Source organism: Arvicanthis niloticus, chromosome 6 (genome assembly GCF_011762505.2).
Source record: "Arvicanthis niloticus isolate mArvNil1 chromosome 6, mArvNil1.pat.X, whole genome shotgun sequence".
Taxonomy (NCBI): Eukaryota; Metazoa; Chordata; class Mammalia; order Rodentia; family Muridae; genus Arvicanthis; species Arvicanthis niloticus.
Genome location: NC_047663.1, coordinates 6,265,354 through 6,292,163, shown reverse-complemented (window position 1 = coordinate 6,292,163; position 26,810 = coordinate 6,265,354). Strand labels below are relative to the sequence as shown.

At 45.6% G+C, this 26,810-nt stretch overlaps 1 protein-coding gene across 2 annotated transcripts; it reads right to left on the bottom strand.

The window, feature by feature from the left end:
• Positions 1 to 1,332: 1,332 nt before the first annotated feature.
• On the bottom strand, positions 1,333 to 26,792 carry Acox1 (acyl-CoA oxidase 1). 2 transcript variants are annotated; one of them, XM_034504758.2, is made up of 14 exons: positions 26,581 to 26,792; positions 26,196 to 26,355; positions 19,169 to 19,329; positions 11,300 to 11,407; positions 10,538 to 10,657; positions 10,059 to 10,174; positions 9,167 to 9,336; positions 7,896 to 8,058; positions 7,320 to 7,510; positions 4,614 to 4,793; positions 4,401 to 4,506; positions 4,029 to 4,172; positions 3,708 to 3,914; positions 1,333 to 3,022 (listed from the first exon to the last, which is right to left on the bottom strand). In XM_034504758.2, exons 1-14 carry the CDS (start codon positions 26,687 to 26,689, stop codon positions 2,972 to 2,974), a joined length of 1,986 nt encoding a protein of 661 aa, XP_034360649.1. In that variant the 5' UTR covers positions 26,690 to 26,792; the 3' UTR covers positions 1,333 to 2,971. The 2 variants fall into 2 exon arrangements, with proteins under 2 accessions (XP_034360649.1, XP_034360648.1); XM_034504757.2 differs by lacking the exon at positions 19,169 to 19,329 and adding an exon at positions 13,254 to 13,414 and having other exon boundaries at positions 26,581 to 26,720.
• Between the last annotated feature and the right edge of the window lie 18 nt (positions 26,793 to 26,810).

The following is a 26,810-nucleotide window of genomic DNA, read 5'->3' as shown; positions in this document are numbered from 1 at the left end:
CAAACTGTAACAGGGCCCCAGACTTAGTAGGCACCAAGACCTTAACACAACTGACGCCATGATGGAAGTACCATTCAGGCTATAAAACTCAGTGAGCAGACAGCACCTTCTGCCAACACTAAAACAAGGACTCCATCGAAGTCCATAGTTCTGAGAACGTCTCAATGTACTAACCTTGTTTTTTGGATTCTGTAGTTCCACTTCTACCTGTTCTTAACTGAAGTATGTCAATTCAGAACATGGCTTTTGTGTTTAAAAGCTCATTCTGAGAAAGGCTCAGGGCTACACTAGGATCCCAAACACCCAGTATAGTTGCCAGCCAGCTAATAAGGACTTTGTATTGGCTTAAACCCATGTTCGAGCAATCTTCTCTGGTGGATACTCCATGACACTGACCCCAAATGTTCCTTTCTGTATTTCCTGATCTCCTGGTCCTTCCCCTCTCAGGAACCTGTCACTGAGGAAGCTGCTGGCCCTATACCTACTTCACTTCCTTTGAAGATACCTCTAGATGATGAATTTGTAAAGTTCTAGGCTGCAGCTAAAAGCTGTTCTGTGAAGGAAAGCCAGGAATTAAGATTAAAACATGGAGCTGGGTGGTGATGGCACATGCCTTTAATCCCAGTCCTTGGGAGGCAGCAGATAGCAAGGGCTACACAGAAAAACTGTATCAAAAAACCAAACCAACAAAACAAAACAAAAACCCCACTAGGACTTTTGGAGTTTTAGGGTCCAGGAAGCATGGCAGGTTCTAAGCACTGTGAAACCACAGAGAAGTCTGCAGGCGTTAACAGTAAGCACAGCACCTAAGCTGCCTTATCCAGAAGGTGAAAACCAAGGGGCATTGTGAAGCTAGTGTTGTCAGCTTATCTAGAAACATCTGGAAGATGGTGTGGGTATGTCTGGAGGGGACTGTCAATTGATGTGGGAGACTTCCCTTAAAAGTGGGTGGGCCGGTTCCTGGGCAGGATATTCTCTAGTGGAGAGAGTTGAGCAACAGTAATCTTTTGTTTCTTCCTTGCCATATGTGTGTAATGTACACGTTTAGAAACACTGCTAGTGCAACTCCGGCTGCCTGGAACTTAGTGTGTAAACATGGCTAGCCTCAGGCGCACACACACCTATCTGCCTCTGTCTTTGCCCCCACACTTTTACTCATTGTTTAGCTGGAGGTGGTTCTGGGGTGTAGATGCCCTCCTCAGCGCTGCTAAGAACCAAGGCCTATGCATCTGAATACGGTGGGTGGGTTCACAGAGCAGATGCTGCACACTAACAGTCACCTCTGTAAACAGTATTTAAATTCAGAAGTAAGTCTACATGTAACAGTCACGATTCAGTCATTTTAAATTTATTTGTTATTTTCCAGAGTATGAATTACTGTCAATAGAAACCCAACAAGGTGACATACTGTTTATTGTCAATATTCAGGGATTATCAGTCATTCCAGGAGAAAGGTTAAGGCTTGTGTCAACAAATTTGATGTTTTTGATTGTATGTCAGAGGTTGACATCATTTCCACTCCAGTTATACTGTATTCTCAGAACTGTTCTAAAAGAAATGCCACAGATACAGACTTAATAGGTTACAATGATCTCTCTACTGTGCTTTTAAGAACAAAGAATTCCGATTAGCCAGGCATGTCAGCACACACCTGTAACCCCAGCATTTGGGAGGCTGAGGATCAGAGTTCAAGGCCACTCTGGGCCCTGTCTCAAGAAAAAAAAATCACCACACAAAAAATGCACACACACACACATACTACAAAAGGTGCACGTTTCAGCTTTAAAGTCAGAATGACTGCAGAGGCTGCTGTGCGTATGAAGGGGCCATTTTACCACCTCATAAGACTGCTAGCAGCTTACCACAAAGCCAGCTGCCCAGTGAGAAAACTCCCCACAGCTTGCACTCATTCTTCAGCCGCTTCAATGATCCATCTTCTCAACTAACACTCTCAGCCGATGGCCGTGGCCCAGGGCTTTCCTGTTATTTCTGGTGTAAAAGGTGACCTGAGTGATTTATTTTTTTATATCAAAGACTTTGATGACCACTGAGCATTTTAATAGCTATGACAACAAGAAGATAGCATCTTTCAAATCTGGATTGTCCCCAGGAAATTTACTTAACAAAGTCACCAAAATAGAGTAATACCATAGCTGAGGGGTCTCCCTATACTTAATCTATGAGGAAGACCTGGTACTATCTCTATTATCTCTTCCAGGAGAAGGCAAACAAGCCAGGGAAGGTCAGCCACCATGATTGAAGCCCAGGCAATGGCTGAAAGCCTGGAGGTAAAGACAAGCAACTAAATTATGTCAGAAAGTGGGGTTAAAGGTGCAAGACCCACTACCAGGAAGACTGAGCCTGGAGTGGGTGCTCACTCCCACCGGGAGCTCTGGTTTCTTGGTGGGTAGGTGTTTAAGGAGTCCTCTTGTTGACTATGGTAATGTGACAGTTAAAAGGGGTGACACACCCACACAGCAGGCAGCAGGGGCACACATAATGGCCACACACCCACAGCAGGGTTTCTATTAGTTTCCAGGCCCCTAAACTCCTGTTCTTAGTGGGAGATCAGAAAGCCTGGAAAGTTCTACTCTATATCACACCTTTGTTTAAAAAACATATATTCAGTGATTAGCAGTAAAAATGTGAAAATAGCTAAGTATTTAGTAGTTAAACTCTGTTAATTCCCCCAGAGTCAAGGCCTACAGAGCTTAGCAGCAGTACAAACAAATGCAAGACCACAGCCCTGAAGCTTTCTGGGTTCCTAAGTCTCTGCATTGCTACACTTAAAATGCTGAATTTCTCATTTAATGTCTAAAGTCTGTTCATTTCTCTACTTAGAGAGAGGAAAAGGTCAGCCCATCATTTGCTCTATAGCTACACAAATTTGATGACGATTTCACAAGGATTAGTGAATCAAGGAGAGAATTCCTGGTGCTTTGTGGAACTCAGATTTGTCCCCAGAAAAACTTCAAAGCTTGGACTGCAGGGGCTTCAAGTGCTTGTGGTAAGATTCGTGGACCTACAGGAAAAGTGGAGACCATGAGTAAGGTACTTTCTTGGTAAATTACCATTTTTCTTTAAAAAACAAAACAAACAAAACTTTTAATTAATAAAATATATCAGTCTTATAAAAAAACGAATTCAAATATTTTTGTGTTTTGGGGTTTGTTTTTTTTTTTTGGAGACAGGGTTTCTCTGTGTAGCTCTGGCTATCTGCAACTCACTCTGTAGACCAGGCAGGCCTCAAACTCAGAGATCCACCTGCCAGGACAGCCATGGCTACACAGAGAAATCATGTCTTTAAAAATTAACTAACTAAATAAATGTTTTCAATTTTCCCATTTATTTATGTGCATATGTCTATATTAGTATGTTCCTTTGGGTATCCTTGGAAGTCAGAAAAGGTGTTAGATCCCCTGGAGCTGGAGTTATAGGAGTCTTTTGCCTAGCACCTGCCAGGGCACCCTGAGGTCCATGCCTAGCACCTGCCAGGGCACCCTGAGGTCCATGCCTAGCACCTGCCAGGGCACCCTGAGGTCCATGCCTAGCACCCAGGGCACCCTGAGGTCCATGCCTAGCACCTGCCACGGCACCCTGAGGTCCATGCCTAGCACCTGCCAGGGCACCCTGAGGCCCATGCCTAGCACTTTCACAAAATTAAATGAAAACTTCAGAAGCTCAGAAGAACCTTTTGGTAGTCTCACCTCTGTTTTGTTCAGTGGGGATTTCTTGGCCCACTCAAACAAGTTTTCATACACATTCCCATCATAGCGGCCGAGAACAGAGCCAAGTGTCATGTCCTTAAAGTCAAAGGCATCCACCAAAGCAACAGCATTGGGGCGGATCAGTGTGAGCAGCTCCAGTATCCGAGCGTTTACTTGTGACATCTGCGTCCCTGAGATGATGTTCCCCTAAGAATGAGCACAGAGCAGACAAGTTACACACACAGGACTGTAAGACAGACAACAGTTACATCAAACAACAGGCACGCGCACACACACAAAGACTCGTTTCAAAACACTGACCTCAAGAAAATCTCCTCCTTTCTGGCTGATCCCATAGAGAGAATATAAGAGACACAGATTCCTGAGCACAGCCTGCACGGCTTTGTCTTGAATCTTGGGGAGTTTATCTGAAAAGACCTTAACGGTCACGTAGTGGCAGTGCGCCTAGAAGAAAGGGAAACAGAGGGGCGTGGGGATCCTTGGAAAGGAGGGTGCGGTGCTTATGCCTCTGATTCCAACATTTGAGAGGCTGAAGCAGGACTACCAGGAGCTGGAGGTCAGGGTTAGCTACCTGGTGAGTTCCAGACCAGCCTGCCTCAAGGAAGGCCACCACAGTGACCCAGCACTAAGGCAGGGCAGCAGAGCGGGGTGAGGGGAGAGGCCACCACTGACCTCACTTGCCCGAACAAGGTCGACAGAAGTCAAGTTCCATGCCACTTCCTTGCTCTTCCTGTGACTCACTTGAGTCTGAAGGTTTTTTGCAGCAATTTCTACCAATCTGTTAAACAAGAAGAAAGCAGACAGCTGAGAAAACCATGGTTCTCCAACCTGGCCCCCAGCCAGGAGGTCCCTGCAGCCAGCCTCTTACCCACAAGGGGAGCTCACCTGGCTGCACGAAGCTTGTAGGCTTCGGTCAGGCTGTCCAGACTGTTGATGTCCACCACAGCTGGCCAGACTGCCACCTGCTGTGGCTGGATCCGCTGACTCGGCAGGTCATTCAAGTAGGAAACCATACCACCCACCAGCTTCCCCGACTGCACCTGGTCATAGATCTTCATCAAGAACCTAGAAACCACCAGAGCACATGCTTTTAGCAACTCTACTGAAATGACTTCACACTACATGACAGGCATTCAGTACCTGCTAGGGTGACCATACGTTATGGTGACTAAATTTATGTCAACTTGATACGGGCTAGAGTCATCTGAGAGAAGGGAACTCAGAAAATGTCTCCACAAGACTAGGCTGTAAGCAAGCCTGTAGAGCAGCAGTCTTCAACCTGGGGGTCATGACCCTTTGGGGTCGGACAGCCCTTTCACAGGCAGGGGTGGCCTAAGATGACCAGAAAACACAGATATATATATGCATTATGCTTCACAAAAGTAGCAAAATTACAGTTACAAGGTAGTGACGAAAATAATTTTATGCTTGGGGGTCACCACAACATGAGGAACTGTATTTAAGGGTCACAGCACTTGGAAGGTTGAGAACCACTTCTGTAGAACATTTTCTTAATTAGTGACTGATGTGGGAAGGCCCAGCCCATTGTGTGTGTCATCTCTGGGCTGGCAGTCCTGGCTTCTGTAAGAAAGCAGGTTACAACAGAAGAAGGTGTGCCAAGTCCTGCTGCAACCTGATATGCCAAGGAAGGGTGATATCCTCAGAAGGCCTCCCCTACTCTGAGGAGAATGAGAAAGGAGGGGACGAAGGGAGGTAAGAGGGAAGGACTGGGAAGAGGGGCAGGGGAGACTTTGATCAGGTTGTAAAGTAAATAAATTAATGAACAAAAAAAAAACAAAGCAGACTGAGAAAGTCAGGGAGGATAAGCTAGTAAGCATCTGTTCCTGCCTCCTGGTTCCTGTCAAGTTTGAGCTCCTGTCCTGACTTCCTCTAATGATGAACCAAGTGATGTGGAAATGTAAGCCAAATAAACTCTTTTCTCCTCAAGTTGCTTTGGTTGTGGTATTTCATCACAGCAATAGAAAATCCTAACCAGGAAAGAAGTTGGTACCAGGAGTGGGCTATTACTGTGACAGACCAGACCACGCGGTCTTGGGAGGACTGTGGAAGGACTATGAAACTTTGGCCTAGAAAAGCCATTGAGTGCTGAGAGCTCAGGGAGCTGTCCTGTGGGAGCCTGCATGGTGAGAGAGCAGTGCAGACAACAGAGGCCTGGCTTGTGATGTCTCAGAGGGATGCAAAGATTCTACATGCATTTTATGTGATGAGTCTGTGATGTCTGGTCAGCTGGGGCTGAAGAATCAGCTGTGATTAAGAAGAGACCAGCATCACTGAGGTGAAGTCTTATGAAGTGTTTCCTCAGGGTCAGCACACAGAAGCTGTGGTCCAGAGGTGGCCAACATCGTACTTCTGACTGGCAGCTGAACTGGGTAGTGTAAGAGTCACCCAGGTGGTGCTGGTTTTGAAGGCAGGAAGGAGTCATGGAGAGCAGCTGAGGCTTGACACTGTGTGACAGGGTTGGAGTCCCTGAAGAAAGCCCAGCAGAGGCTAATGGTGAGGGAGCAGCCCAGTTGCAGCAAGTGACCCCAACAGTTTGAAGATGCCAGTGCCATGGGATGACCACCAAGAACAGCAGCAGCAGCAGAGTGGAGCCAGCTGGAGCCTAGAAGGGTGGCTGTGTGTGCTGCACGGGGAAGAGCTGAAGTGACCCAAGCCACTGAGGAGCCCAGAAGATGCTGAGGGAACCCCAGACATTGGACATTGCATTATTTATACTGCTGGAGTTTGGGTTTGCCGTGATCAGACTGTGGTTGTGCCCTGGTTCTTCCCTCTTCAATAGGAAGGGATTTAGCTTACTTTTGATGTTACAGGAGCTCACCAGGGAGACTTCAAATTTCTAAGAGATTTTGGATTTTTACAGAGACTAAACTTTTTTTTTAATTTATTTTTATTTTGTGTGTTGCTATTTTGCCTAAATATCTGTCTGTGTGTGGGTATCAGATCTTGTCTTGGAGTGACAGACAGTTGTAAGCTGCCATGTGGGTGCTAGAAATTGAACCCGTGTCTTCTGGAAGAGCAGTCAGTGCTCTTAACTGCTGAACTATCTCACAGGCTAAACTTTTAAAGTGTTTGAACTGGTAAAGACTGTGGGACTTTCAAATTGTAATTATGTTGTTGTTTTGTTTTTGTTTTTCGAGACAGGGTTTCTCTGTGTAACCCTTGCTGTCCTGGAACTCACTCTGTAGACCAGGCTGGCCTCGAACACAGAAATCAGCCTGCCTCTGCCTCCCAAGTGCTGGGATTAAAGGCGTGTGCCACCACTGCCCGGCCATTTGAGGTATTTATTAATCTGAGATCTTGAGGATGAATCAAAAAAAAAAAAAACAAAAAAAAAAACAAAAAAAAAAAAACAAAAAACAGGACAGGTTAAGTCTTCAAAAACCCTTTCCTCCCCCAAGTCGCTTTGGACACAGTGTTTCCTCACAGCAATAGTGAGCCAGACTAAGACAAACCACAAGGTAAGCGAGTCAGGATGGAAGCAAAAGCCTGCCTGTATCGTGGTGGAGAAAGCAAGGCAGCAGAGCCTGTGAACAAGACCCCGGGAGGAGAAGCCAGCGGTGTGACTCTCACCTGGCTGTCTGGAGCATCATAACAGTGTTCTCTCCCTCGAAGGTGCAGGCTGGGGTGAACGTGACGTAGATATTTGGGATCCCACTGCTGTGAGAATAGCCGTGCCCACCGCAAGCCATTCGACATTCTTCGATCCCAGCATTGGCTGTCCAGGTAGTAAAAGCCTTCAGCCCAGCGGTGAGGGCATGAAGCTACGGGACAAGCACAGGCCATGAGAACCCTGGCTTCAAACCCACCTTCTAATGAGAAAACACATCCTCTCCTAAGGGTGCTGCTCACAGTCAGAATAGGCTATGTGCACGACAACCCAGGAGGCAGTCACCTGACCCATCGGAATTAGTAGTGATAATCTCTCATCTTTCTCAACTGCTATATTTGGCCAAACAGTAATCTCTCTCCTTTTAAATTCTATTAATAAAAACTCCATCTTGACATCTCAGCTTTTAATGAAGAAAAGTTCCAGGATTTTGTAATTCCTTTCAGGAAATTCCAACATGCAGCTTTTGGATGGCAGACACGAACCTAAGAGCACCCCTGGTGGAATAAGAAAAGCGAGGAAAGCCTGTCTGTACATACCTCAGGCAGCTCACTCAGGTCCCCTTGACCAATGCTCTCATTAATTCGAAGGTAGGTCTCCTTAATGTATCGTCCTACAAAGTGGAAGGCATAGGCAGTGGCCAGGAGCGGGAAGAGTTTATACTGCTGGGTTTGAAAATCCAAAATCTGTGGTTCCGGGTCACTAATAGGGGAAAAAAAAAAAAACGGTAAATGTTTACCTGCGACCTTCCAGGTTTCAGTCCAAGTGCTCTACACAGCAGTGAGCTCCTCCTCACAGACCCTCCCGGAGGCAGTGCTCCCGCTGCTGTCATCCTACAGCTGGGAAATTAGAGGTTAGGGAATCTGCCTGAGGTCACACAGCTCACAAAGACAGTCCCTGTCTCCATAAAGTCAGAATCTTCTCTCTCTCTCTCTCTCTCTCTCTCTCTCTCTCTCTCTCTCTCTCTCTCTGTCTCTGTCTCTGTCTCTGTCTCTGTCTCTCAACAGGGTTTCCCTACATAGCCCAGCTGTCCTGGAACTCACTCTGTAGACCAGGCTGGCTCAAACTCACAGAGACCTGCCTGCCTCTGCTTCCCAGATGCTGGGATTTAGGGCAGGCACCACATCCTCGGCAGTGCTCTGGCTCACTCGACTGCACTGATAACAGGACAGTATTCTAGCCGCTGCAGTGTTTCCAGTATGACTGATGCAACTACATTTCCAAGCGACCCAGAAACCCAATGGTCCACTCATATGTAAAGAGCATGCTATAAAAGGCCCAGCCTACCACAGGGGTCAACACACTGCATTCTAACCACAATCCTGGAGATGTCCTCACTTCCTTCCAACATGCATACTAAGTGCTATATCCTTGGAAGGCCTGGCATGTGTGAGGTCCTGGATTAACACCTAGCACCATGGGGCTAGTGCCAAGGGAGGGAGCTGGATAAAGTGGTTATTCTCATCTTTCCTCTTTTTTAATTTTCAGCATCTGCTAAGCAGCATAAGTACATTAGTAGAGACATCAGGGGGCAGAAAGGCAGAGCCGACTTTTGGTATGTTGACAGAGCTGTTGAATTATTTCTCTGAAGTAAGGGTTTAAGGATGTTCAAATGGATATTCAAATGGTACATAAGTTTGATTTATAAAATGTTAATTATCCTAGTATTTATTTTAGTATTCCTTTTTTATTTGATATTTTATTATTTACATTTCAGATGCCATCCCCCTTCCCCATTCTCATCTTTCCTCTTAAGAACAGGGTGAGAGCAAGCCTTCAGCACTGAGCTTCTCTCAGAGCCTACCCTCACCTTGGCTTGATTTCAGACTGGCGCCTCACAGCACTGTATCGTATGGCAATGGTGCACGCCTTGGACAGACTCTGAGCTGCACTTCCCACGAGGAAGGACCTTACGAAAACCATGGTCCCGTATGTCAGCTTGTTACTCAAAGGTTTTACATACGTGCCGTCAGGTTTCACCTGGAAAACAAACAGGCTGAAATGTCTTTCTGTGAGGTTAAGAGACCACGTCCTGGCTCTCCAAGCGTTTTTCCTGGAACAGCAGGGATCCTGGCTTCATTAGGGCCAGGCAACCCATCTGAAATACTAAACTCTGCTCACGGCTTGATTTGAGGACGATGGAAGGGGACGAGGAGGAGAAGCACGTGGCCTGGAAAAACCGCAAGTTATGAGGGATCTCATGGAGGGGATAGAGTATCGCAGTGGTGAATCTGCCCAATCCAGGTGTGCAGCTTGTATTCATAATTACTGACTTGTGTTTTCTTTGACCAGTCTTATTTAAGTTGGAGATTTACCACAACACATGGGCTCACTATGTATCTCAGGCTGACCTTGAACGCATTTCCGCCTGCCTCTCAAGTATACACTCTACTTGGCTAATGATCTGAGGTCTAACTGGCCTTTCAGATGATTCTAAGTTACTTAAAGGCTTAAGAACAACAGGCTCACCACATAGGTGGCTCACCACGTAGGTGATATTTTACACACACACACACACACACACACACACACACACACACACACACACACCAACTGCTTCTACGTCACTGTCAGAAGAAAAAGCAACTGGGCCAGAAGGACTGTTCTGACCCTCAGCTCAGCTAGTCTGGGATATACAGTGAAAACCTGCTTCAACAATAACAATCTACTACCAAAGAAAATAAACAAATAAATAAATATACCTGGGCATATTTCATCAACATGTTCTCTCTAGGAATACGGTAATTGTCCATCTTCAGGTAGCCATTATCCATCTCTTCATAACCAAACTTGGGGCCAATATCCCCAACAGTGATGCCTACCACAGACAACAGGAAGCGCGTGATTCTCATGCTTGTGAAGTCCCTGCCTCCCTCAGCTCTGGTTAATGGCGCCTTACACTTCTTGCCGTTACTTATTTTCATAATTTTGTTTTATGTATGTGGGTATTTTCCATGCATGGATGCCCATGTACCACATGCATGCCTGATGCCCCAGGAGACCAGAAGAGGGTGTTGGATCCTGTGGAACTAGAGTTACAGCTGGTTGTGGGCCACCATGTAAATGCTGGAACCGAACCCTGGTCCTCTGAAAGATCAGCCAGTGTTCTTAACTGCTAAGCCATTTCTCCAGCCCCTTGCAGTTTTAATTTTTACCTTGACATCAGATGAACAATTCTTACCTGGCAAGGGCTTGTGGGTCCCAATTTCACGGATAGGGACAACAAAGGCATGTAAGCCGTAGCACTCCCCTTGAGTGATGAGCTGAGCCAGAACTATAGCGTGATTGGAAGTCTTCCCAACTGCAACAGCAAGAAGTGGGAACAGGAAGTGTGGGTTCCTGTTTAAGGTAGGGTCTCACCTCCTGATCTTCCCACCTCTGAGTCCGAGTGCTAGGATTGTGTGAACCCCTGATCTTCCCACCTCTGAGTCCTGAGCACTGTGATTGTAAGTGTGAACCCCTGATCTTCCCACCTCTGAGTCCGAGTGCTAGGATTGTGTGAACCCCTGATCTTCCCACCTCTGAGTCCTGAGCACTGGGACTGTAAGTGTGAACCCCTGATCTTCCCACCTCTGAGTCCCAAGCACTGTGATTGTAAGTGTGAACCCCTGATCTTCCCACCTCTGAGTCCCGGGCGCTGGGACTGTAAGTGTGAACTCCTAATCTTCCCACCTCTGAGTCCCAAGGGCTAGGATTACAAGCGTGTACCACACTTGGTCATGTTCTGGTATTTTGATTTTTTTATTCTTATTGCTCTCTGGTTGCAATGCAGGCTTTGGTTCTGGACCTGTCTTTGCCCTTTATCTCCCTTCCTTTCCTGGAGGCGCCTTTCTTCTCTTTAATAAACTGCCTCTATCTCTATCATAACCTCATAAGTCCTCAAAATGTTCGACAGTAACAACAGACATCCAAAACATGTTTAAAGAAAAAAAATTCTACTTACGTCCCCCAGGCCACCACTTAATGGACGTCACAGTGGGGCTGTTGAGTATGAACTCTTGGGTCTTGGGGTCATATGTGGCTGTGGTTTCCAGGCCTCGAAGATGAGTTCCTAAGGGCAGATCACATGGCCTCAGTATAGCAGAGAAGGAAAAGACCAAGAAAACAGACCAGCCGAACCTCAGAGGAAGCTAAATACCAGCAATGAGTCTGCAGACGAGCAGTGACTGACGGGCACAGCACGGTTACTGTCCCATTAGACAATTCCCACGAGGCCACAAGCAGCAGTGTCCTGAGCGTTCCACTTGTAAGTGTGGCTCAGTGGGTGTGCCATATTTATTGAGACTAATAAAAGAAAATGTAGAGGCAACTTGTGCTTCTCTGTGCAACAGAGATGGCTACTTTCCTTTAAACCCAGTTCTTCTACATTATTTTTTAAATTACATTTCCACTGGGCAGTGGTAGCACACTCCTTTAATTCCAGTGCTTGGAAGGTGGAGGCAGGAGGAAGTCTGTGAGTTTGAGGCCAGCCTGGTCTACAGAGCAAGTTCTAGGAAGGCCAAGGTTATACAGAGAAACCCTGTCTCAAAACACAAAAACAAACAAACATTACATTTCCTCTGTGTACATATATGTCGTGTGTGCAACATTTCCTCTGTGTACATGTGTCGTGTGTGCAACATTTCCTCTGTGTACATATGTGTCGTGTGTGCAACACTTCCTCTGTGTACATGTGTCATGTGTGCAACATTTCCTCTGTGTACATATGTGTCGTGTATACAACACTCCCTCCCTCTGTGTACATTATGTGTCGTGTGTGCAACATTTCCTCTGTGTACATATGTGTCGCGTGTACAACATTTCCTCTGTGTACATATGTGTCGTGTGTGCAATATTTCCTCTGTGTACATATGTGTCGTGTGTGCAACATTTCCTCTGTGTACATATGTGTCGTGTGTACACATGAGCCCCAGCAATTACTGGGAGTCACTTTTCCCCTGCCAAGTGGGTTCTGGGAATAAAACATGGGGCCTGGCAGAAAGTAACTGTCTTTAGCACAGAGCCACCCTGCCAGCCTGGGTCCTAGTCCTAAGTTTTACCATGACAACTTTGACTACTGAACTGTTTACCTCTGTACTTGTGAGAACATTAAGCAATGTGTGATAGAAGCAGACTCCAGTTAGACCTCCTGTACAGTCACAGCAGCTTGACTTCCTATTTCTAACAGTAGTGTTAGAATGACCACTAAAATGAAAACTAAGAACTTGAAAACATTTAATAATTTATAGGTCCAACAAGGCCTGGGTTCACTCTGTGGGCCAGGCTCCACCTCAGTGCTTCTCATGAGGAAGTTCGTCTTTAGTCTCATGTGTTGCTGGAGATGGACCACTATACACTGTAATTCTTTGAAAAGAACTATTTTAACATGCGGCTGGCATTTTATACTGAAATAAACTCTGAGGACCCTTTTAACAAGCTACTTTGAGAACCTTTGAGGCCTCACTGAACACTTTGAAACATCTAGAAATTTCCAAACTGAGCGACAGAAATGGACAGTTTGTGAGCCACAGCCTTCAAAGGAGAAGAAACCAGGCGCTCAGTAAACCCTGCCGCCAAAAAACCGTGGGGTCCATATTAGACAGCACAGTAAAGAAAAGAAAAGAAAAGAAAAGAAAAGAAAAGAAAAGAAAAGAAAAGAAATAAAGCACAATGAAGTGTCCTCACAGGCACAGCTGAACTCAACTAGATGCCACGCTGCATCCTGTGAGGAACCTATAAAATACTATTCAGCACCAAGGAGGCTGTGTAGAACACACACTTTGACTCCTCAGAACTTGGGGATAAGCTGACAGATGCAAACAAATGGCAGACAGACACCAATTCAGAAACCATGAGAAAATCACCACCTCCAACCCCTCCTAGGCAGGCCTGCAGAAGGTAGACTAAACGCACTGTACCATGACCCATCTCTGTCTGCGCATAAGTGCCCGTGATCTCCAGATTCCAGGCTGGCATGAAGAAGCGCTCCTGCTGCTCTTCGGTGGCCTGGTGAAGCAAGGTGGGCAGGAACATGCCCAAGTGAAGGTCCAAAGGCTCAGGATGCCCTCGGTGCACAGAGCTTCGAGGAAATACCAAGGACAGGCATTTGAGGGAAGTATCACCGGGTGTGTGAGGATCAGAAAAGTGAACAGACAGAGCAGGGAAGGAGAAAAAACAAACTGTGAGTATGAATCGATCAGGTGCACTTCACCACGGATGGGAGCACTGCCCTTTTCTGTATTAGTTATGATTCTTAATAACGTTCATCTTTCTTACATTGGCAGAGCCAACAATGGCATCATTCTGAAGCAGCAGGGATGGGCTTTGGAAACCCAGACCCATACAGCACAGAACAGTATGTTCAAGGCAAGAAGACTCTGGCCTGGTGAGTAAATGAAAGGAAATAAAAATTTGAAAAGGAGATTTGAATGGGAGCAAAGGTGCCCTTGGGTGGGGCAGAAACAGGAGAACATGGCAGTTCTCTTAGTGATGAAACGAACCCTGGCTAAGGTTCCTGGATGCGATTTCAGTGAAGTGTCTAGACTGGGATACTGTTTGTTCAGAAAATATCTACGACAGACCCACAGTCTTCACATAACGAATTCAAGCTCACCATATCAAATATTCAGCCAGGATCTCCTGATGCAAATTAACACAAAAACTGACAGTGCTCTTCATCCCAATAATGGCAGCAGTTAAAGACATGCAACTTCTAGGACGACCATTATAGCTGCTAATTACAGACCTGTGCACGACAGGCTGTGTTACATGACGATGCTGTTTCCTTATCTTAAGAGATGAGCCTGGACCACATACCTTTCATCCTCTCCGTTTGCTCCATCTATGCTGGGGAGGAGACAAGCAGCGCTTACCAGGTAAGCAGGAGCTTACCAGGCCCTCTCCAGGACAAGCAGCTGCACTTCCAGCTAACCATTCACAAGAGATACAGTGACTCTCCCCCACTCATAGAGAATAAAGGAGCGTGGATGGCCACACGCCACATGTGCATCAGAAAGATGGTGGCAGACCAGGACAAGGGTTTGCAATCTAGTCCTGTCTCTGGTCTCTGGTTGGCGAGCTTAATCTCCAAGTCCAACATGGGTTGAGACCATTCAAAATCCACATGTTCCTTAGAAACATCAAAACTGGAAATCCCGAAAGGTCGGCCATGCAGAGAGGGTGAAAGGTCTGTGGGACGCTTGGGCTGCTTTTGTACTTCCTATGAATTTGCAGTCATTTTAAAATTAGAGAAACCAATCAATGGAACTGATTGTGATGGTGTGCATCTGTAATCCCAGCACAGAGGCAGAGGCAGAAGGATTCAAGTTCAAGGCCAGCTTGAGCCACATAGAGGAATCCTACCTTAAACGACAAACGAAATCAACCAAATTGCATCTTGAGATGCCCCCCTTTTTTTGTTTAATATATAATTTATTTTTATTTTATGTTCATGGGTGCTTTGTCTGTCTGTATGTCTGTGTAAAGGTGTCAGAGGCCCTGGAACTGGAGTTACAGTCAGGGATGTGAGCTGCCATGTGGGTATTGGGAATTGAACCCAGGTCCTCTGGAAGAGCAGACGGTGCTCTTAACCGCTGAGCTGTGTCTACCGTCCCAAGATGCCTTGTTCATTCATGAGCTTTCCAAGCTTTAAAATGCCAATGCTGGTAATGGTGGCACAGCACAGTGATAAAACAATTGGCCTTGGGTTTGTTCTATCACAAACAGACAAAAGCCAAACCACTTTTAATCCCCCACACCCAAACCTAGAACTCTTACAGGAGGCCCTGGATTTAACTAGAGATGGCGTGAGTACCAGGCTGTGGGGACACTCAGGGTAGAGCTCATGCTCAGTGTGCTTAGGCCCTGGTTTAATCCTCAGCACTCCCTTCCCAAAAGGATAGTACCCAGTAAGAAAAAGAAACACATGCCAGGTCCCCAGAGCAGTAACCCTGACCTAGCCGGGGAGCCTGGAGGCTGGGAGCACCTGCTTTCTGCTTTGGGGAGAGCTGCTTTGTGTTGCTAATAATCTGAGACTGAGAGGAGGAGCCTGGAAGCAGCCTCCTTCAGACTCGGAAGGTTTGTATCTGTGTGGGGTGCTGCAGAAGGAACAGCACAGATATTGTCAAATACACCGGAGAAGGCGGGGAAGCAGTACAGTCAGACGCTGTTAGAACGCCTCTTGTAGCTAACAGAAGTCTTAGTTGCAATGGATAACATTAGGAATGTACAAAGCGTGTGACAGCTTCTCTACTGAAGTTGCTCGTGCACGACAGGGATACACACTACTGTGAGATAATCTGTCATAAGTTATAAAGCACCAGCATTACATTTGGTGAAGTGTTAAAGTCACTTCTTTTAAAGCTGTTATGTGGAAAGGTCCCTTCAGTCTCTCCTTCCATAGGCTACAAAGCTGGGCAGGCTGGGAAAATGCTCTGGCCGGGAGCATAGCTGAGCCTTCAGCACAGTGGCTGCCTGCACGAAGCCAAGTTCCAGGCAAAGAAAAACCAGGCCTGGTGACTCACGCCTATAATCCCATCAGGCAGGAAGATCCCCACAAGTTTGTGGCTGGTCTACAAAGGGATTTTCACAAGCCCTGTCTCCCACAAACACCCTCCTCCCAAAGATCTGACTAACAGGAAAAAGCTAGTTTCTGCCTGAGACGAGCATGAAAGAATTACTTCCAAAGACAATAAAAAGCTTTGCCAGAACCCTAACTCAAATTCCTGCAATATTTTTTTTTCAGCTTGACAAGCTAAGATCAGAATTCAAAGTCAGTAGCTGGTGCTGCACCCTAGGTGGGCAAATGCTGTAGGTGAGGGAGGAGCACCTAAAGGTTGAAGCTAGCCTGGGCCATCCCCCTCTGTGAGGTGCTGCTGGGCAATCCTGTAATCCCCATACTGCAGTGGCAGAGGTGAGGACTGATGAGAATTCCAAGCCAGCCTGCTCCACGTAATGAGTTCCAAGCTACTTAGAACCCAAAAGAAAAAGCAAAGGAGGGGCTGGGGAGATGGAGACCAAAAGACCTGAGCTCAGGTCTCAGTGCCCATGTAGAACTCACCCAGGACTTCCAACTCCTGGAACTCCAGCTTCTGTTTTGTTTTATTTTTGAGATAGGGTCTTACTGTGAATCCCTGATCAGCCTAGAACTTACTATGTAGACCAGGCTAGCCTCTACCTCACAGAGATCTCTCTGACTCAAAAAAAAAAAAACAAAAAACAAAAAAAAAAAAACCAAAAAACTCTTTTCTTCAATGAAGTAATTCATTTCTGATAATAATAGACAAAAGGCATAACCCCAAATAGTATATATGTTTATAAACACATATCTGTGTATATATAGTTTTTTTTTTCCTCTTTCCACTGCAGTGCTGGGAGTTGAACTGAAGTCCTCCTGTGTTAGGCAAGCATGCTCTTATAAAGAAGTTAGATTACAGCAGCAAGGAAGGACTACGAATTCCAGTCAGTGGTAGAGTGCTGCTCTAACATGCACAAAGACTGGGTTCCATCCCAACACTAAAGGAAAAAGAAGACAGACTGACAGAATAAAGCTGAGAAAATTACAATAACCCAAACCCAAGACACAAGTCTCATGGAAACCTACAGGGTCCAGTCAGCTTGGGAGAGCTCAGACTAGGACGGGGACAGCAGTGAAGCCCTGATGCAGGAGGATTAAAGACTCATGAGATCAACTTTGCTATCTTTCAAGTTTGATGGAAGAAAGGACCCTGCCTTCCAGGGCAGCATCTGTATTACAGAAGCTTCACTTTCCTAGACAAAAGCAGTATTGGGAAATAAGGCAGAAGTCACAGTCCCTATCAGTGGCAAGATCTTCAGCTGTCACCTGCTTTGTGACCTGAAGAAGGTCTGGCTGATTTCCATACTGTCCCTCCAACACTGGAGCCTGCAAAGCACCTTCCTCAGCCCAGGCCTCTCCTTGCTTGAGGCTCACAGACCCAGAAACAGGTCTGTCAAGATTTCCTGGTAGGTCTGAAGGGACAGGAAGGCGTAAAAGGGAAAAGACAAAGCTGACAGGGCTGTCATATGTAAATTAACCAACAGATTTGACCTCTTAACCTGCAGAACTGAATGAGGGTAGGGTGGAAAAGAAGACCAAAAATTAACAAAACACCAAGAAGCAAAACTTAACCCTCTACAACTGCACCCTGACAAAGCTCTATGGAGATAAACTCAAATGACTCGAATACCAAAAAAATCCCAAATTAGAAGCACACAAACTTGTCCAGAGGAAGAAGTATGAGTTCACTTTCTGATCTCAGCTAGGAGCTCAAGTCTTCAGTCTATCCTCTCTCTAAACCTAAACAGAAAGATTAGGCCAACAAGAGAAGACTAAAAAGACATATTAACTTCCTTACATAGGCCTTCACACAGGCCTCCTATGAAGAATCAAGTCAGTACATCCAGAAAGGAAGACACAATATTATAGCTTTCTCCCCTGGGAGATGTTCTTCTGGGCCTGCCCTTTCAGTGTTGCCATCCTCAATCAAGCCTTGGGTGTCGGTGATATAGCCCACACACCACCTACGGTCTCCTGGAGATTACACTGCAGATTTGTTCAGCATCAGCACCCCACACCCTGCATAATTCTCTGAGGCAGTTTAACTTCAAAGTCCAGGTTCACTTCAAACTTGCAATCTTCCTGCTTCGGCCTCCCAAGTGCTGGGTTATAAGACTGCTCTCCCATGCCCAACTCCCTCCACCACGGCAGTGACATATGAGGCAACCATCTCAAATCTAAAACACTCACTCACACCTGCTGGGCATGTGGTGCAAACTTACCATCACATGGACATGGGGGGCCAAGGGAAGAAGACTGCATGTTTAAGGGCAGCCCAGGCTAACAAAGCCTTGTCTTTAAAAACCAAAGCAGCCGGGCAGTGGTGGCGCACGCCTTTAATCCCAGCACTTGGGAGGCAGAGGCAGGCGGATTTCTGAGTTCGAGGCCAGCCTGGTCTACAGAGTGAGTTCCAGGTCAGCCAGGGCTACACAGAAAAACCCTGTCTCGAAAATAAATAAATAAATAAATAAATAAATAATAAAAACCAAAGCAAACAACAAAAGCTAAAACATGCACACTTACCATGAGTTTTGTCTCTGAAAACAATCCTATTCAATACTGAGACTGCAACTTGCTGACTTAGCACTTAGGAAGGATGTAACCAAAAGCTACTGGCAGCAAAGGGTCCACAGACATTCACGGAGGAACTGTATGGCAAACGCCAGAGAAAACCACAGGACTCACTCGTTTTCACAAACTTCGGAGCAGCTAGCAGGCAATGCAAGAGCAGAACAGTTCCCTGCCTTCACCTTGTCACCACAGCCTCTGTGTCACTCTGACGTCACCTCTAGACACTGGTGAGGCGTCAACACTAATGCCATCTCTCCCAGCTGCACAGCATCTGTGCATTGTTAACAGGCATCTGTGACAATGACAAGCGCTAAGATGCTCATCAGAACCCTGGACCTATTTTATGAGGAAATAAACTCAGAAAGAGAAATTGGGTTTTGATGGAATAATTTAAAAAAGAAAATCCCAAACACAGCCGGGCGATGGTGGCGCATGCCTTTAATCCCAGGACTTGGGAGGCAGAGGCAGGTGGATTTCTGAGTTCGAGGCCAGCCTGGTCTACAGAGTGAGTTCCAGGACAGCCAGGGCTACACAGAGAAACCCTGTCTCCCTGTCTCGAAAACAACAAAACAAAACAATCGCAAACACACAGCGGCATGAGAGGAAGGAAAAAAAAATCCAACAGCAGGAGTCACTTTTCTTGAACTCGTTAAGTGGTCACCCCAGGACCCTAAGATGTGGACTAACCGTGGCCCATCTCCGTCTGGGCGTAGGTGCCAATTATCTGGAGTTCTTGGGACGGGTGCATCCATTTCTCCTGCTGAGCAGTGGTGCCCTGATTCAGCAAGGTAGGAATAAACATGGAGTAATTGAGGCCAACAGGTTCCACAAAATTGACCAAATGTAGTCTACAGGAGAGAAAAGAAAAGTGTCTCAGCCTCACGCTACAGACTATGTCCGCCACACATTCTCTTATTATCACTTTATTAGGATTAGTGTGTGTGTGCATGTGTGTGTGCATGTGTGTGTGTGAACATGACATGGGGAAGAAGGCATGTGTACCACAGCACACATGTGAAGGGCAGAGGACAACTGTGTGCAACCCTTCTCCACTTTTCCACCTTTACTTTCCAGAAACCACACTCCATCCGTCAAGCACCGTGAGCCACTCTGCCAGCCCCTAACCTCACATTCTTGACAAAAAAAACCAATCTTGCCGCTAGGATGAAGGATGGAAAATGGAAGGTCTCTTCCATTAAGTGAAGTGTAAAACCTACGACTTTATAAGCCAGGAGCCAAGAGCAAGGCCTCCGGTACCATCTCTTCTCACCGACACAATCGAAGACTTCTTGTTTCGTTTTTAAAAAAGAAGTCTTGTATAAATTCTACACTTATCTAAAACAATGGACTTTGTTGTTGCACTGGCTGTTCTGAGTCAGTGTGAGTAACTTTTGTGTTGCTCTCAGGTTTAACTCTCTGAAGGAAAGGCACTCCACAAACATTCTTTACAGAGCTGTTAAAAAACAACAGAGAATAACTTAAAGAAAAACATTTTTTAAGACAGGGTCTCACTACATAACCCTGGCTGACACAGAATGTATTATGTGGGTCAGTGTAGTCTCAGACGTCTGGGCACCCGCATCCATTAGGTCCAAGTGCTGGGATTACACGCACTCACCATTGGACCTGACATGGGGAGTAGAACAGTCTCTGCCCAGATGACCTAAGCATGTGCCCTGAGGAACAAGTATGTATTTCAGGGCAGGATCACAGATCTTTGAAGGTCTCCATGGTATCTAATGGGAGCATTAAAAATCACCCCAGTGGCCAGCAAACACTGCTTCAGATTAAGGAAACTGCACACAATGCTGAAATCTGGCCCTCGACTGCCTTTTCAGAAAACAACCCACGCAACAGTGAAGACACAAACTAAGCACACCAGTCACATGCTTCCTACGAGTCCTGAAGGCTCCATCTTACATTTCAGCCACTGTGCACTGAAAGAACTGGAAGTACAAATGATCTGTCACCTAAGTGACTTTGAAGACTTCTCATCCAGGAGACCTTGGGCTTCATCACAGGGCCTGACTATGGTAGGAAGGGAAGACTGTCACCCCACAGGGACCATCACCATAAAGCAGGAGCAACAGCAACCAGAGCAGCTGCCTACTGTCCCATTTCAGAAGTAAACACCACAAAGCAGCCCCGGACTCTTCCTGCTTTCCGTCCACCACAGCCACTCCGAGACACCGAGGCTGAGACGGATGCTGCCAATCAACACACATGAGCTCATGCAACTACACGTCTACCAGAGGGAGCGACTTCTGCAGTCCTGGGGAATGTTAACATGCTGCTCAGTGACCGCTCGCTCCGCCATCAATGGTTTCAGTTGTGTGGTGAGGGAATGAAGGTCACCTTTCAGCTGGGGCAAGATATTTGCCTGGCTTTGTCTAACAGAAGACACTCTGTTCACTGCCCAGCAAAACAAATAGATTACTTTTGGGGTATGCTGGAAACAAATGCCCTAAAGCCTATGAGATAGTTGACTAGCCAACATACTAAGTACATAGAAGTGCCAGGCAATGGTGACTGACTTTAATCCCAGCACTTGGGAAGCAAAGGCAGTAGATCTCTGTGAGTTTGAGGCTAGGCTGGTCTACAGAGAGAGTTCCAGGTCAGCCAGAGCTACATAAAGAAACTCTGTCTTGAAAAGCAAAACAGAACAGTACATAGATGGTAATACAAAACTCCCAATGCTGAACTGCCTTTTGTCTCTGATTTCCCTAACGTCATATTCATCAACTGTTATTTTAAACTGTGTGGAAGCTGGAGTTGAACATGCTTATAACCTCAGGAAAACAGTAGGGGGCTGAGGCAGGAGGATCTTGAATTTGAAGACAGTCTGGGCTACAAAGCAGAAACCAGATGGGAAATTGGAGGAGAGCGGAATCTAAAGGAGAGAGGAGGCTAAGCGCCAATAGCCTGATGAGAGGGACAGATGCTCACACCACCTCCAGCACAGCATCCATCCTAAGGTGTCTGAGTCTCACTAAAACCACTACCTATTCACACACTTTCTCCCCACTCCCTCATGGATGGATGGATGGATGAAGTAGAAAACACGGGAAGTTCTGAGAAATAAGGTCTAATTGAAGAGCCAAAGATGGTAAATATATAATGTACCCACATTTCCATGAAGGAACTGAAAAGACTGAGCAATTCAGTAAAATAGTCTGAAAACTGGAAACTGTAATTATAAGGATATTAACCCAAAAGCTCCTGTGCAAAATGAGAGGAACTGGGCATGGCAGCATATTCTATGAGCCTGGTACTCAGAAGGCAGAGGCACCGGCTGCTCTTCCAGAAGACCTAGCTTCAGTTCCTAGTACTCACAGGGCGGTACACAATCATTTTAACTCCAGTTCCAGGGGACCCCACACTGCTTTTGACCCCTCTGGCACCAGGCAAGAAAGTGGTATATAGACAAACACGCATGCAAAACATCCATTCACATCAAATATTTTAAAAAATCAATTTTGTAAAAATAACACATTAAAAAAAAAAAAAGAAGAAGAAGACAAACCCCAAACGACGTGAGAGAACCTGTGAAATAGCAGAGGTGAAAAGATAGCTTAGGGCTGGAGAGATGGCTCAGACGTTAAGAGCACTGACTGCTCCTCCAGAGGTCCTGAGTTCAATTCCTAGCAACCACATGGTGGCTCACAACCATCTGTAATGGGATCTGATGCCTTCTTCTGGTGTGTCTGAAGACAGCAACAGTGTTCTCATATACATAAACTAAATAAATCTTAAAAAAAAAAAAAAAAAAAAAAAAGATAGCTTAGCAGTTAAAAGTACTCCGTGTTCAATTCCCAGCACCCACATGGCACCTCACAACTGTCTGTAACTCCAGTTCCAGGGGATCTGACTCTCTCATACAGACACACATACAGGCAAAACACCAATGTACACATAGTATAGACAAATAGATTTTTTTAAAAGAAGCATTATTTGAAGAATTAGGAGGAGGAAGAAGAAGGAGAAGAAATAGTAGCCGGGGGCAGTGGTGATGCACACTTTCAATGCTAGCACTCTGGAGGCAGAGGCAGAGGCAGGCATATCTCTGAGTTTGTAGCCAGCCTGATCTACAGAGTCAAGGCTACACAGTAAAACCCTGCCTCAAAAAACAAAACAGATGGAGGGGGTTAGTAATAAACACATAACAAAGAGAACAGTAAACGCCCTAAATTCCTGGAAATCCCCCTGCCTCAATTCTAGTACTCAGCCCTCGTTGAGCATATCCACTGTATTCTACAATTATGGTAAGGGTTTTTTTTTTTTCCTCTAAATTTTTATTACTAGATGAAAAATAAGCCATCTATATCAAGTGACAAGAAACTGGGCTAGAGGGCTGGAAAGAATGGCTCAGTGGTTAAGAACATGTACTGTTCTTGCAGAGGACCTGAGTTCAACTTCTAGCACCCGTACCAGGCAGCTTGTAACTCCAGCTCCATGGAATGCCCCTAACCTTGGGCAGACACACACACACACACACACACACACACACACACACACGTACATGAAGGTAAATAATGATAATAAAAATTAAGAAAAAAAAAAAGAAACTGGGCAAGAAAGAATAATGATAAGTTTTTCTTGGGAGCACATAAAATTCAGTCAGAGTTCAAGACACAGACAGACCTGTATGCTCACAATAAGCCTTGACAACAGTAACTACCAAGTCTAGCTTCCAGTCTCCTCCTACAACTTAAACAGATCTCCCCTCACATCCTAGGAACACTTCTCTGTCTCAAAGGGCACTGAAACGTATCGCTAGTATTTCATTCGAAAGTAATGCACAGTGTGGAGGAAGGACTTTGTTCTCGGTCTCTGGGACCTCACTTGAGTCTCCTGGGTGCTGAGCAGTTACAAGGGTCATGAAATATGCTGTGTCATCCACTCTACCAAACAAAACCGCACTCCTCCATGCTGTACTGAGAAGACATAAAATTTCAGCAGTTTTTGGTTGTGAATCCAACTCAGTCCATTTTGTAACACTCTCCTAGGACTTAACTCAAATCCCACATATCATAAGCTTTAGAAACAAAAATAAGTATTTGGAAGTTGGTGAGTCTTCTGATTTGGGCTGCCAAAACTAAGCATGAAAAGTTGTAAATGTAGCCTGGACTGTCCTCAAACTGGAACTACGTAAGAGTGACTTTGATCTGCCTCCACCTCCCATGTGCTTAGATTACAGGCACAAGCAAACTAGTATTTCTGGCTAGTAAGATTAAGTGGAGTTCTGAGGAAGGCCTAAGGAACAAAGCAAACCATTTCATTGTCACAGTAATGAGTAAACTAAGTCACAAGCAGACTCTGAATGCATTGCATCTTTAACTCAAAGAAAAAAGAAGTGACCATTACCACAGAAGGGCAGGACTTGCAGTGTTTATATTAGTTCTTGAAAGCATATTTTTAATAACATTTAATATTTCTAAGCCAGGCAGGGTGGCTCACATCTGTAACCCAGCAGTTAAGAAGCTGAGGCAGAAAGAATATTTGGAGTTGGAGGCCAACTTGGACTACATAATGACTGAGACTAATCTATCTCAAAAAAACAAAACAAAACTTCAAAGGAAAACAAAAACAAGATCTTTTGCTGTTGCTAAGGTGTCTCAGAGTTACTCTAGGATCTCCAGCATGCTAGGCAAAAGTGGGTGTACTTCTGGTCTCAAATTTTCATTTTGTTTTTTTAAAAAATTAATTAATTAATTTATATATATGAATGCTCTGTCTGCAAGTATACCTGTAGGCCAGAAGAGGGCATTAGGTCCTATTACAGATGGTTGTGAGCCACGGTGTGGGTGCTGGGAATTGAATTCAGGATCTCTGGAAGAGCAGTCAGTGCTCTTAAAAGCTGACTGACCCCTTTACTATCTATCTATCATCTGTCTGTCTGTCTGTCTGTCTGTCTGTCTATCTATCTAACTATCCATCTGTATCATCTATCTATCATCTATCTATCAATCTAACTATCCATCTCTATCATCTATCTATCTATCTATCTCTAGCATCTATCTATCTATCTATCTCTCTAGCATCTATCTATCTATATCATCTCTCTCTGTGTGTGTGTGTGTGTGTGTCTCTCTAGCATCTATCTATCTATCTATCTATCTATCTATCTATCCATGTATGTTGGGGATTGAACCTAGGTAATTGTGCATGCTAGGTAAGGGCTCTACTGTAAAGGTGTATCTCCAGCCTCCCAGTTTCACCTTTATTAATGAGAACACTGGATAGTTCCTCTACTATGTAAAACCCCAAAAGAGGTTTTAAAGGAAATAAAGGAGAAGCAGCAGAAACACTGCAGGCAGAAAACCCTTGTGCTGGAATGACTTTAAGGATGGGGGGTCTTTATACGTAATTTTTAAAAAGTATTTTTAGTGACTTATTTATTCTTTGTGCATTGGTGTTTTGCCTACATGCATGTCTACATGGGGGTGTCAGATACCCCCTGGAACTGGAGTTACAGACAGGTGTGAGCTGCCAGATGGGTGCTGGGAATTGAACCTGGGTCCCCTGGAAGATCAGTGTTCTTAACCACTGAGCCATGTCTCCAGTCCCCTTATGTATAACTGAAAAGCAGAGAGCAACAGGATGAGTGTCTAAGAAAAAGCTACTTTCCTCAACAACAGGACTCAGGCGGGTTTTCCGGGCAGGACAACCAAGAGGAACCGCCGTCATCACATCCAACAATGTGAGATTCTTAGAACGAGGTTCTGAGACCATCAGGTCCATTCTGAGGCCTGAAGAACTCGAGGCTCGCTCTCCACGCACTCTCACGTTTCCTATATTCTATACTCAAAGTACCCATTATATAAAGACAGGATCTCCTAGTGTTCCAAAACAGTTAATGTCTGGTCTTGCAACTACAGCTCCTCAGAAAATCAGTGGGCCGGTTTCTTCCCTTTTTTTTTTCCTTCAGTGCTGGGAATCAAACCCACAGCCTAGTGACACTACGCAAACAGTGTCCCACTGAGCCACACCCCTGGTATCAGGAAGCTTGCTTACAAAGTGCACATTAACCTTGCACTTAACTTTCATTGGGATGTCTGGAACAAAAGGCTTTTTTAGTATTTGCCTGTCTGTCTCCCCTAGTCCCTGCAGGCATCTGCTAGTGTTTGTCCTGCCTTCTGGTTCACCCTCTCCCACAGCTTCACTGTGTAACTCTGGCTGGCTGTCCTACAGACAGAAACAGACAGGATAGACAGGAATTGACTCTGCTGACCATGCTGGTCTCAAAATCAGAGATCAGCCTGGCTCTGCCTCCTCCAGAGTGCTGGGATTAAAGCATGGGTCACCATGGCCTAGTTCAAAAGAATTCTTTAAATTAAATTTAAAACTTAATTTTATTGTGTGTGTATGTGGGTATAACAGCCACCTCTAGCAAATGGTCAGAGGACAATCTGAAGGAAGTGATTCTCTTTCAACAATGTGGGTCCTGGGTATTGAAATCAGATGATTAGGCTGGGTAGTCATCTCACCAGCCCTTAAAATTTTTTAAAAATAAAAAAACAAATTTGGGCATTATTACAAATATGTTACACTATCCCAAGACCCAGATGCAAAAGTGATATTATTTTTCACACATAAAATTGAATCATGAAATGTTCAATTTAAGCCTTTAAAAGCCATGCAAGATAAAAAAAGACACCCTCCCCGCCTCAAGACTGCAGCTGTAGTTTGGGCATACACTATAAAGTACACCTACTTTTTAAACCACATGATTTCTTCAGGGTCTGAGATGCCAAATTCTCTCATCTTCTTCACCATGGTGGCACTCTTCTTAACAGCCACTTCGTAACGCTGGCTTCGAGTAAGGAAGTTATAGTCTTCATGCTGGAAGTCTGGGTCGTTCAGAATCAAGTTCTCTGCAAGAGTTAAATGACATCAAGAGAAACAGGTATTCACCCTCCCTGAATCCCAGCAGATAAGAACGGAGGACGATCCCCTCTCAATCCTGCCACCCGACGCCCATCGAAGTGCCGGGGTCTCGGCTTTCTCTAAACTCCAGAGGCCCCAAATCCTCATTCACGGGGGGTGGGGGTCTTTCGCCTCTTTCGGTAGAAGAGAGAGGCCCGGCCCTCCAGTCTCACCGATTTCTCGACGGCGCCGGGTGTTCTCCGGACTGCCATCCAAGATGTACGTGATTAACTCCGGATTGAAGGTGGCGGCGGCCCGCTCCTTGCGCAGGTCGGGGTTCATGACGGAGGCCAGTGTTGGTGGCAGAGGAGGTGGCGACAGAAGTGACAGACGCCAAAGCGATAATCCGTGTCCCCAGCTCAAGCGCTGACGGGGCCCTAAGAGCTGAACCAGACAGCCCTCC

Bases quoted from the DNA above. Each gene is read 5' to 3' on its own strand.
- Acox1 (XM_034504758.2), bottom strand. From the start codon at position 26,689: ATGAACCCCGACCTGCGCAAGGAGCGGGCCGCCGCCACCTTCAATCCG. The intron at 8,059-9,166 runs GTGAGGGTAGGC...TTCCCCTATTAG, and splicing joins CAGTCTGAAATCAAGCCAAG to TGACCCGGAACCACAGATTT. The intron at 7,511-7,895 runs GTATGTACAGAC...CTTGTCCCGTAG, and splicing joins ACCTGAGTGAGCTGCCTGAG to CTTCATGCCCTCACCGCTGG.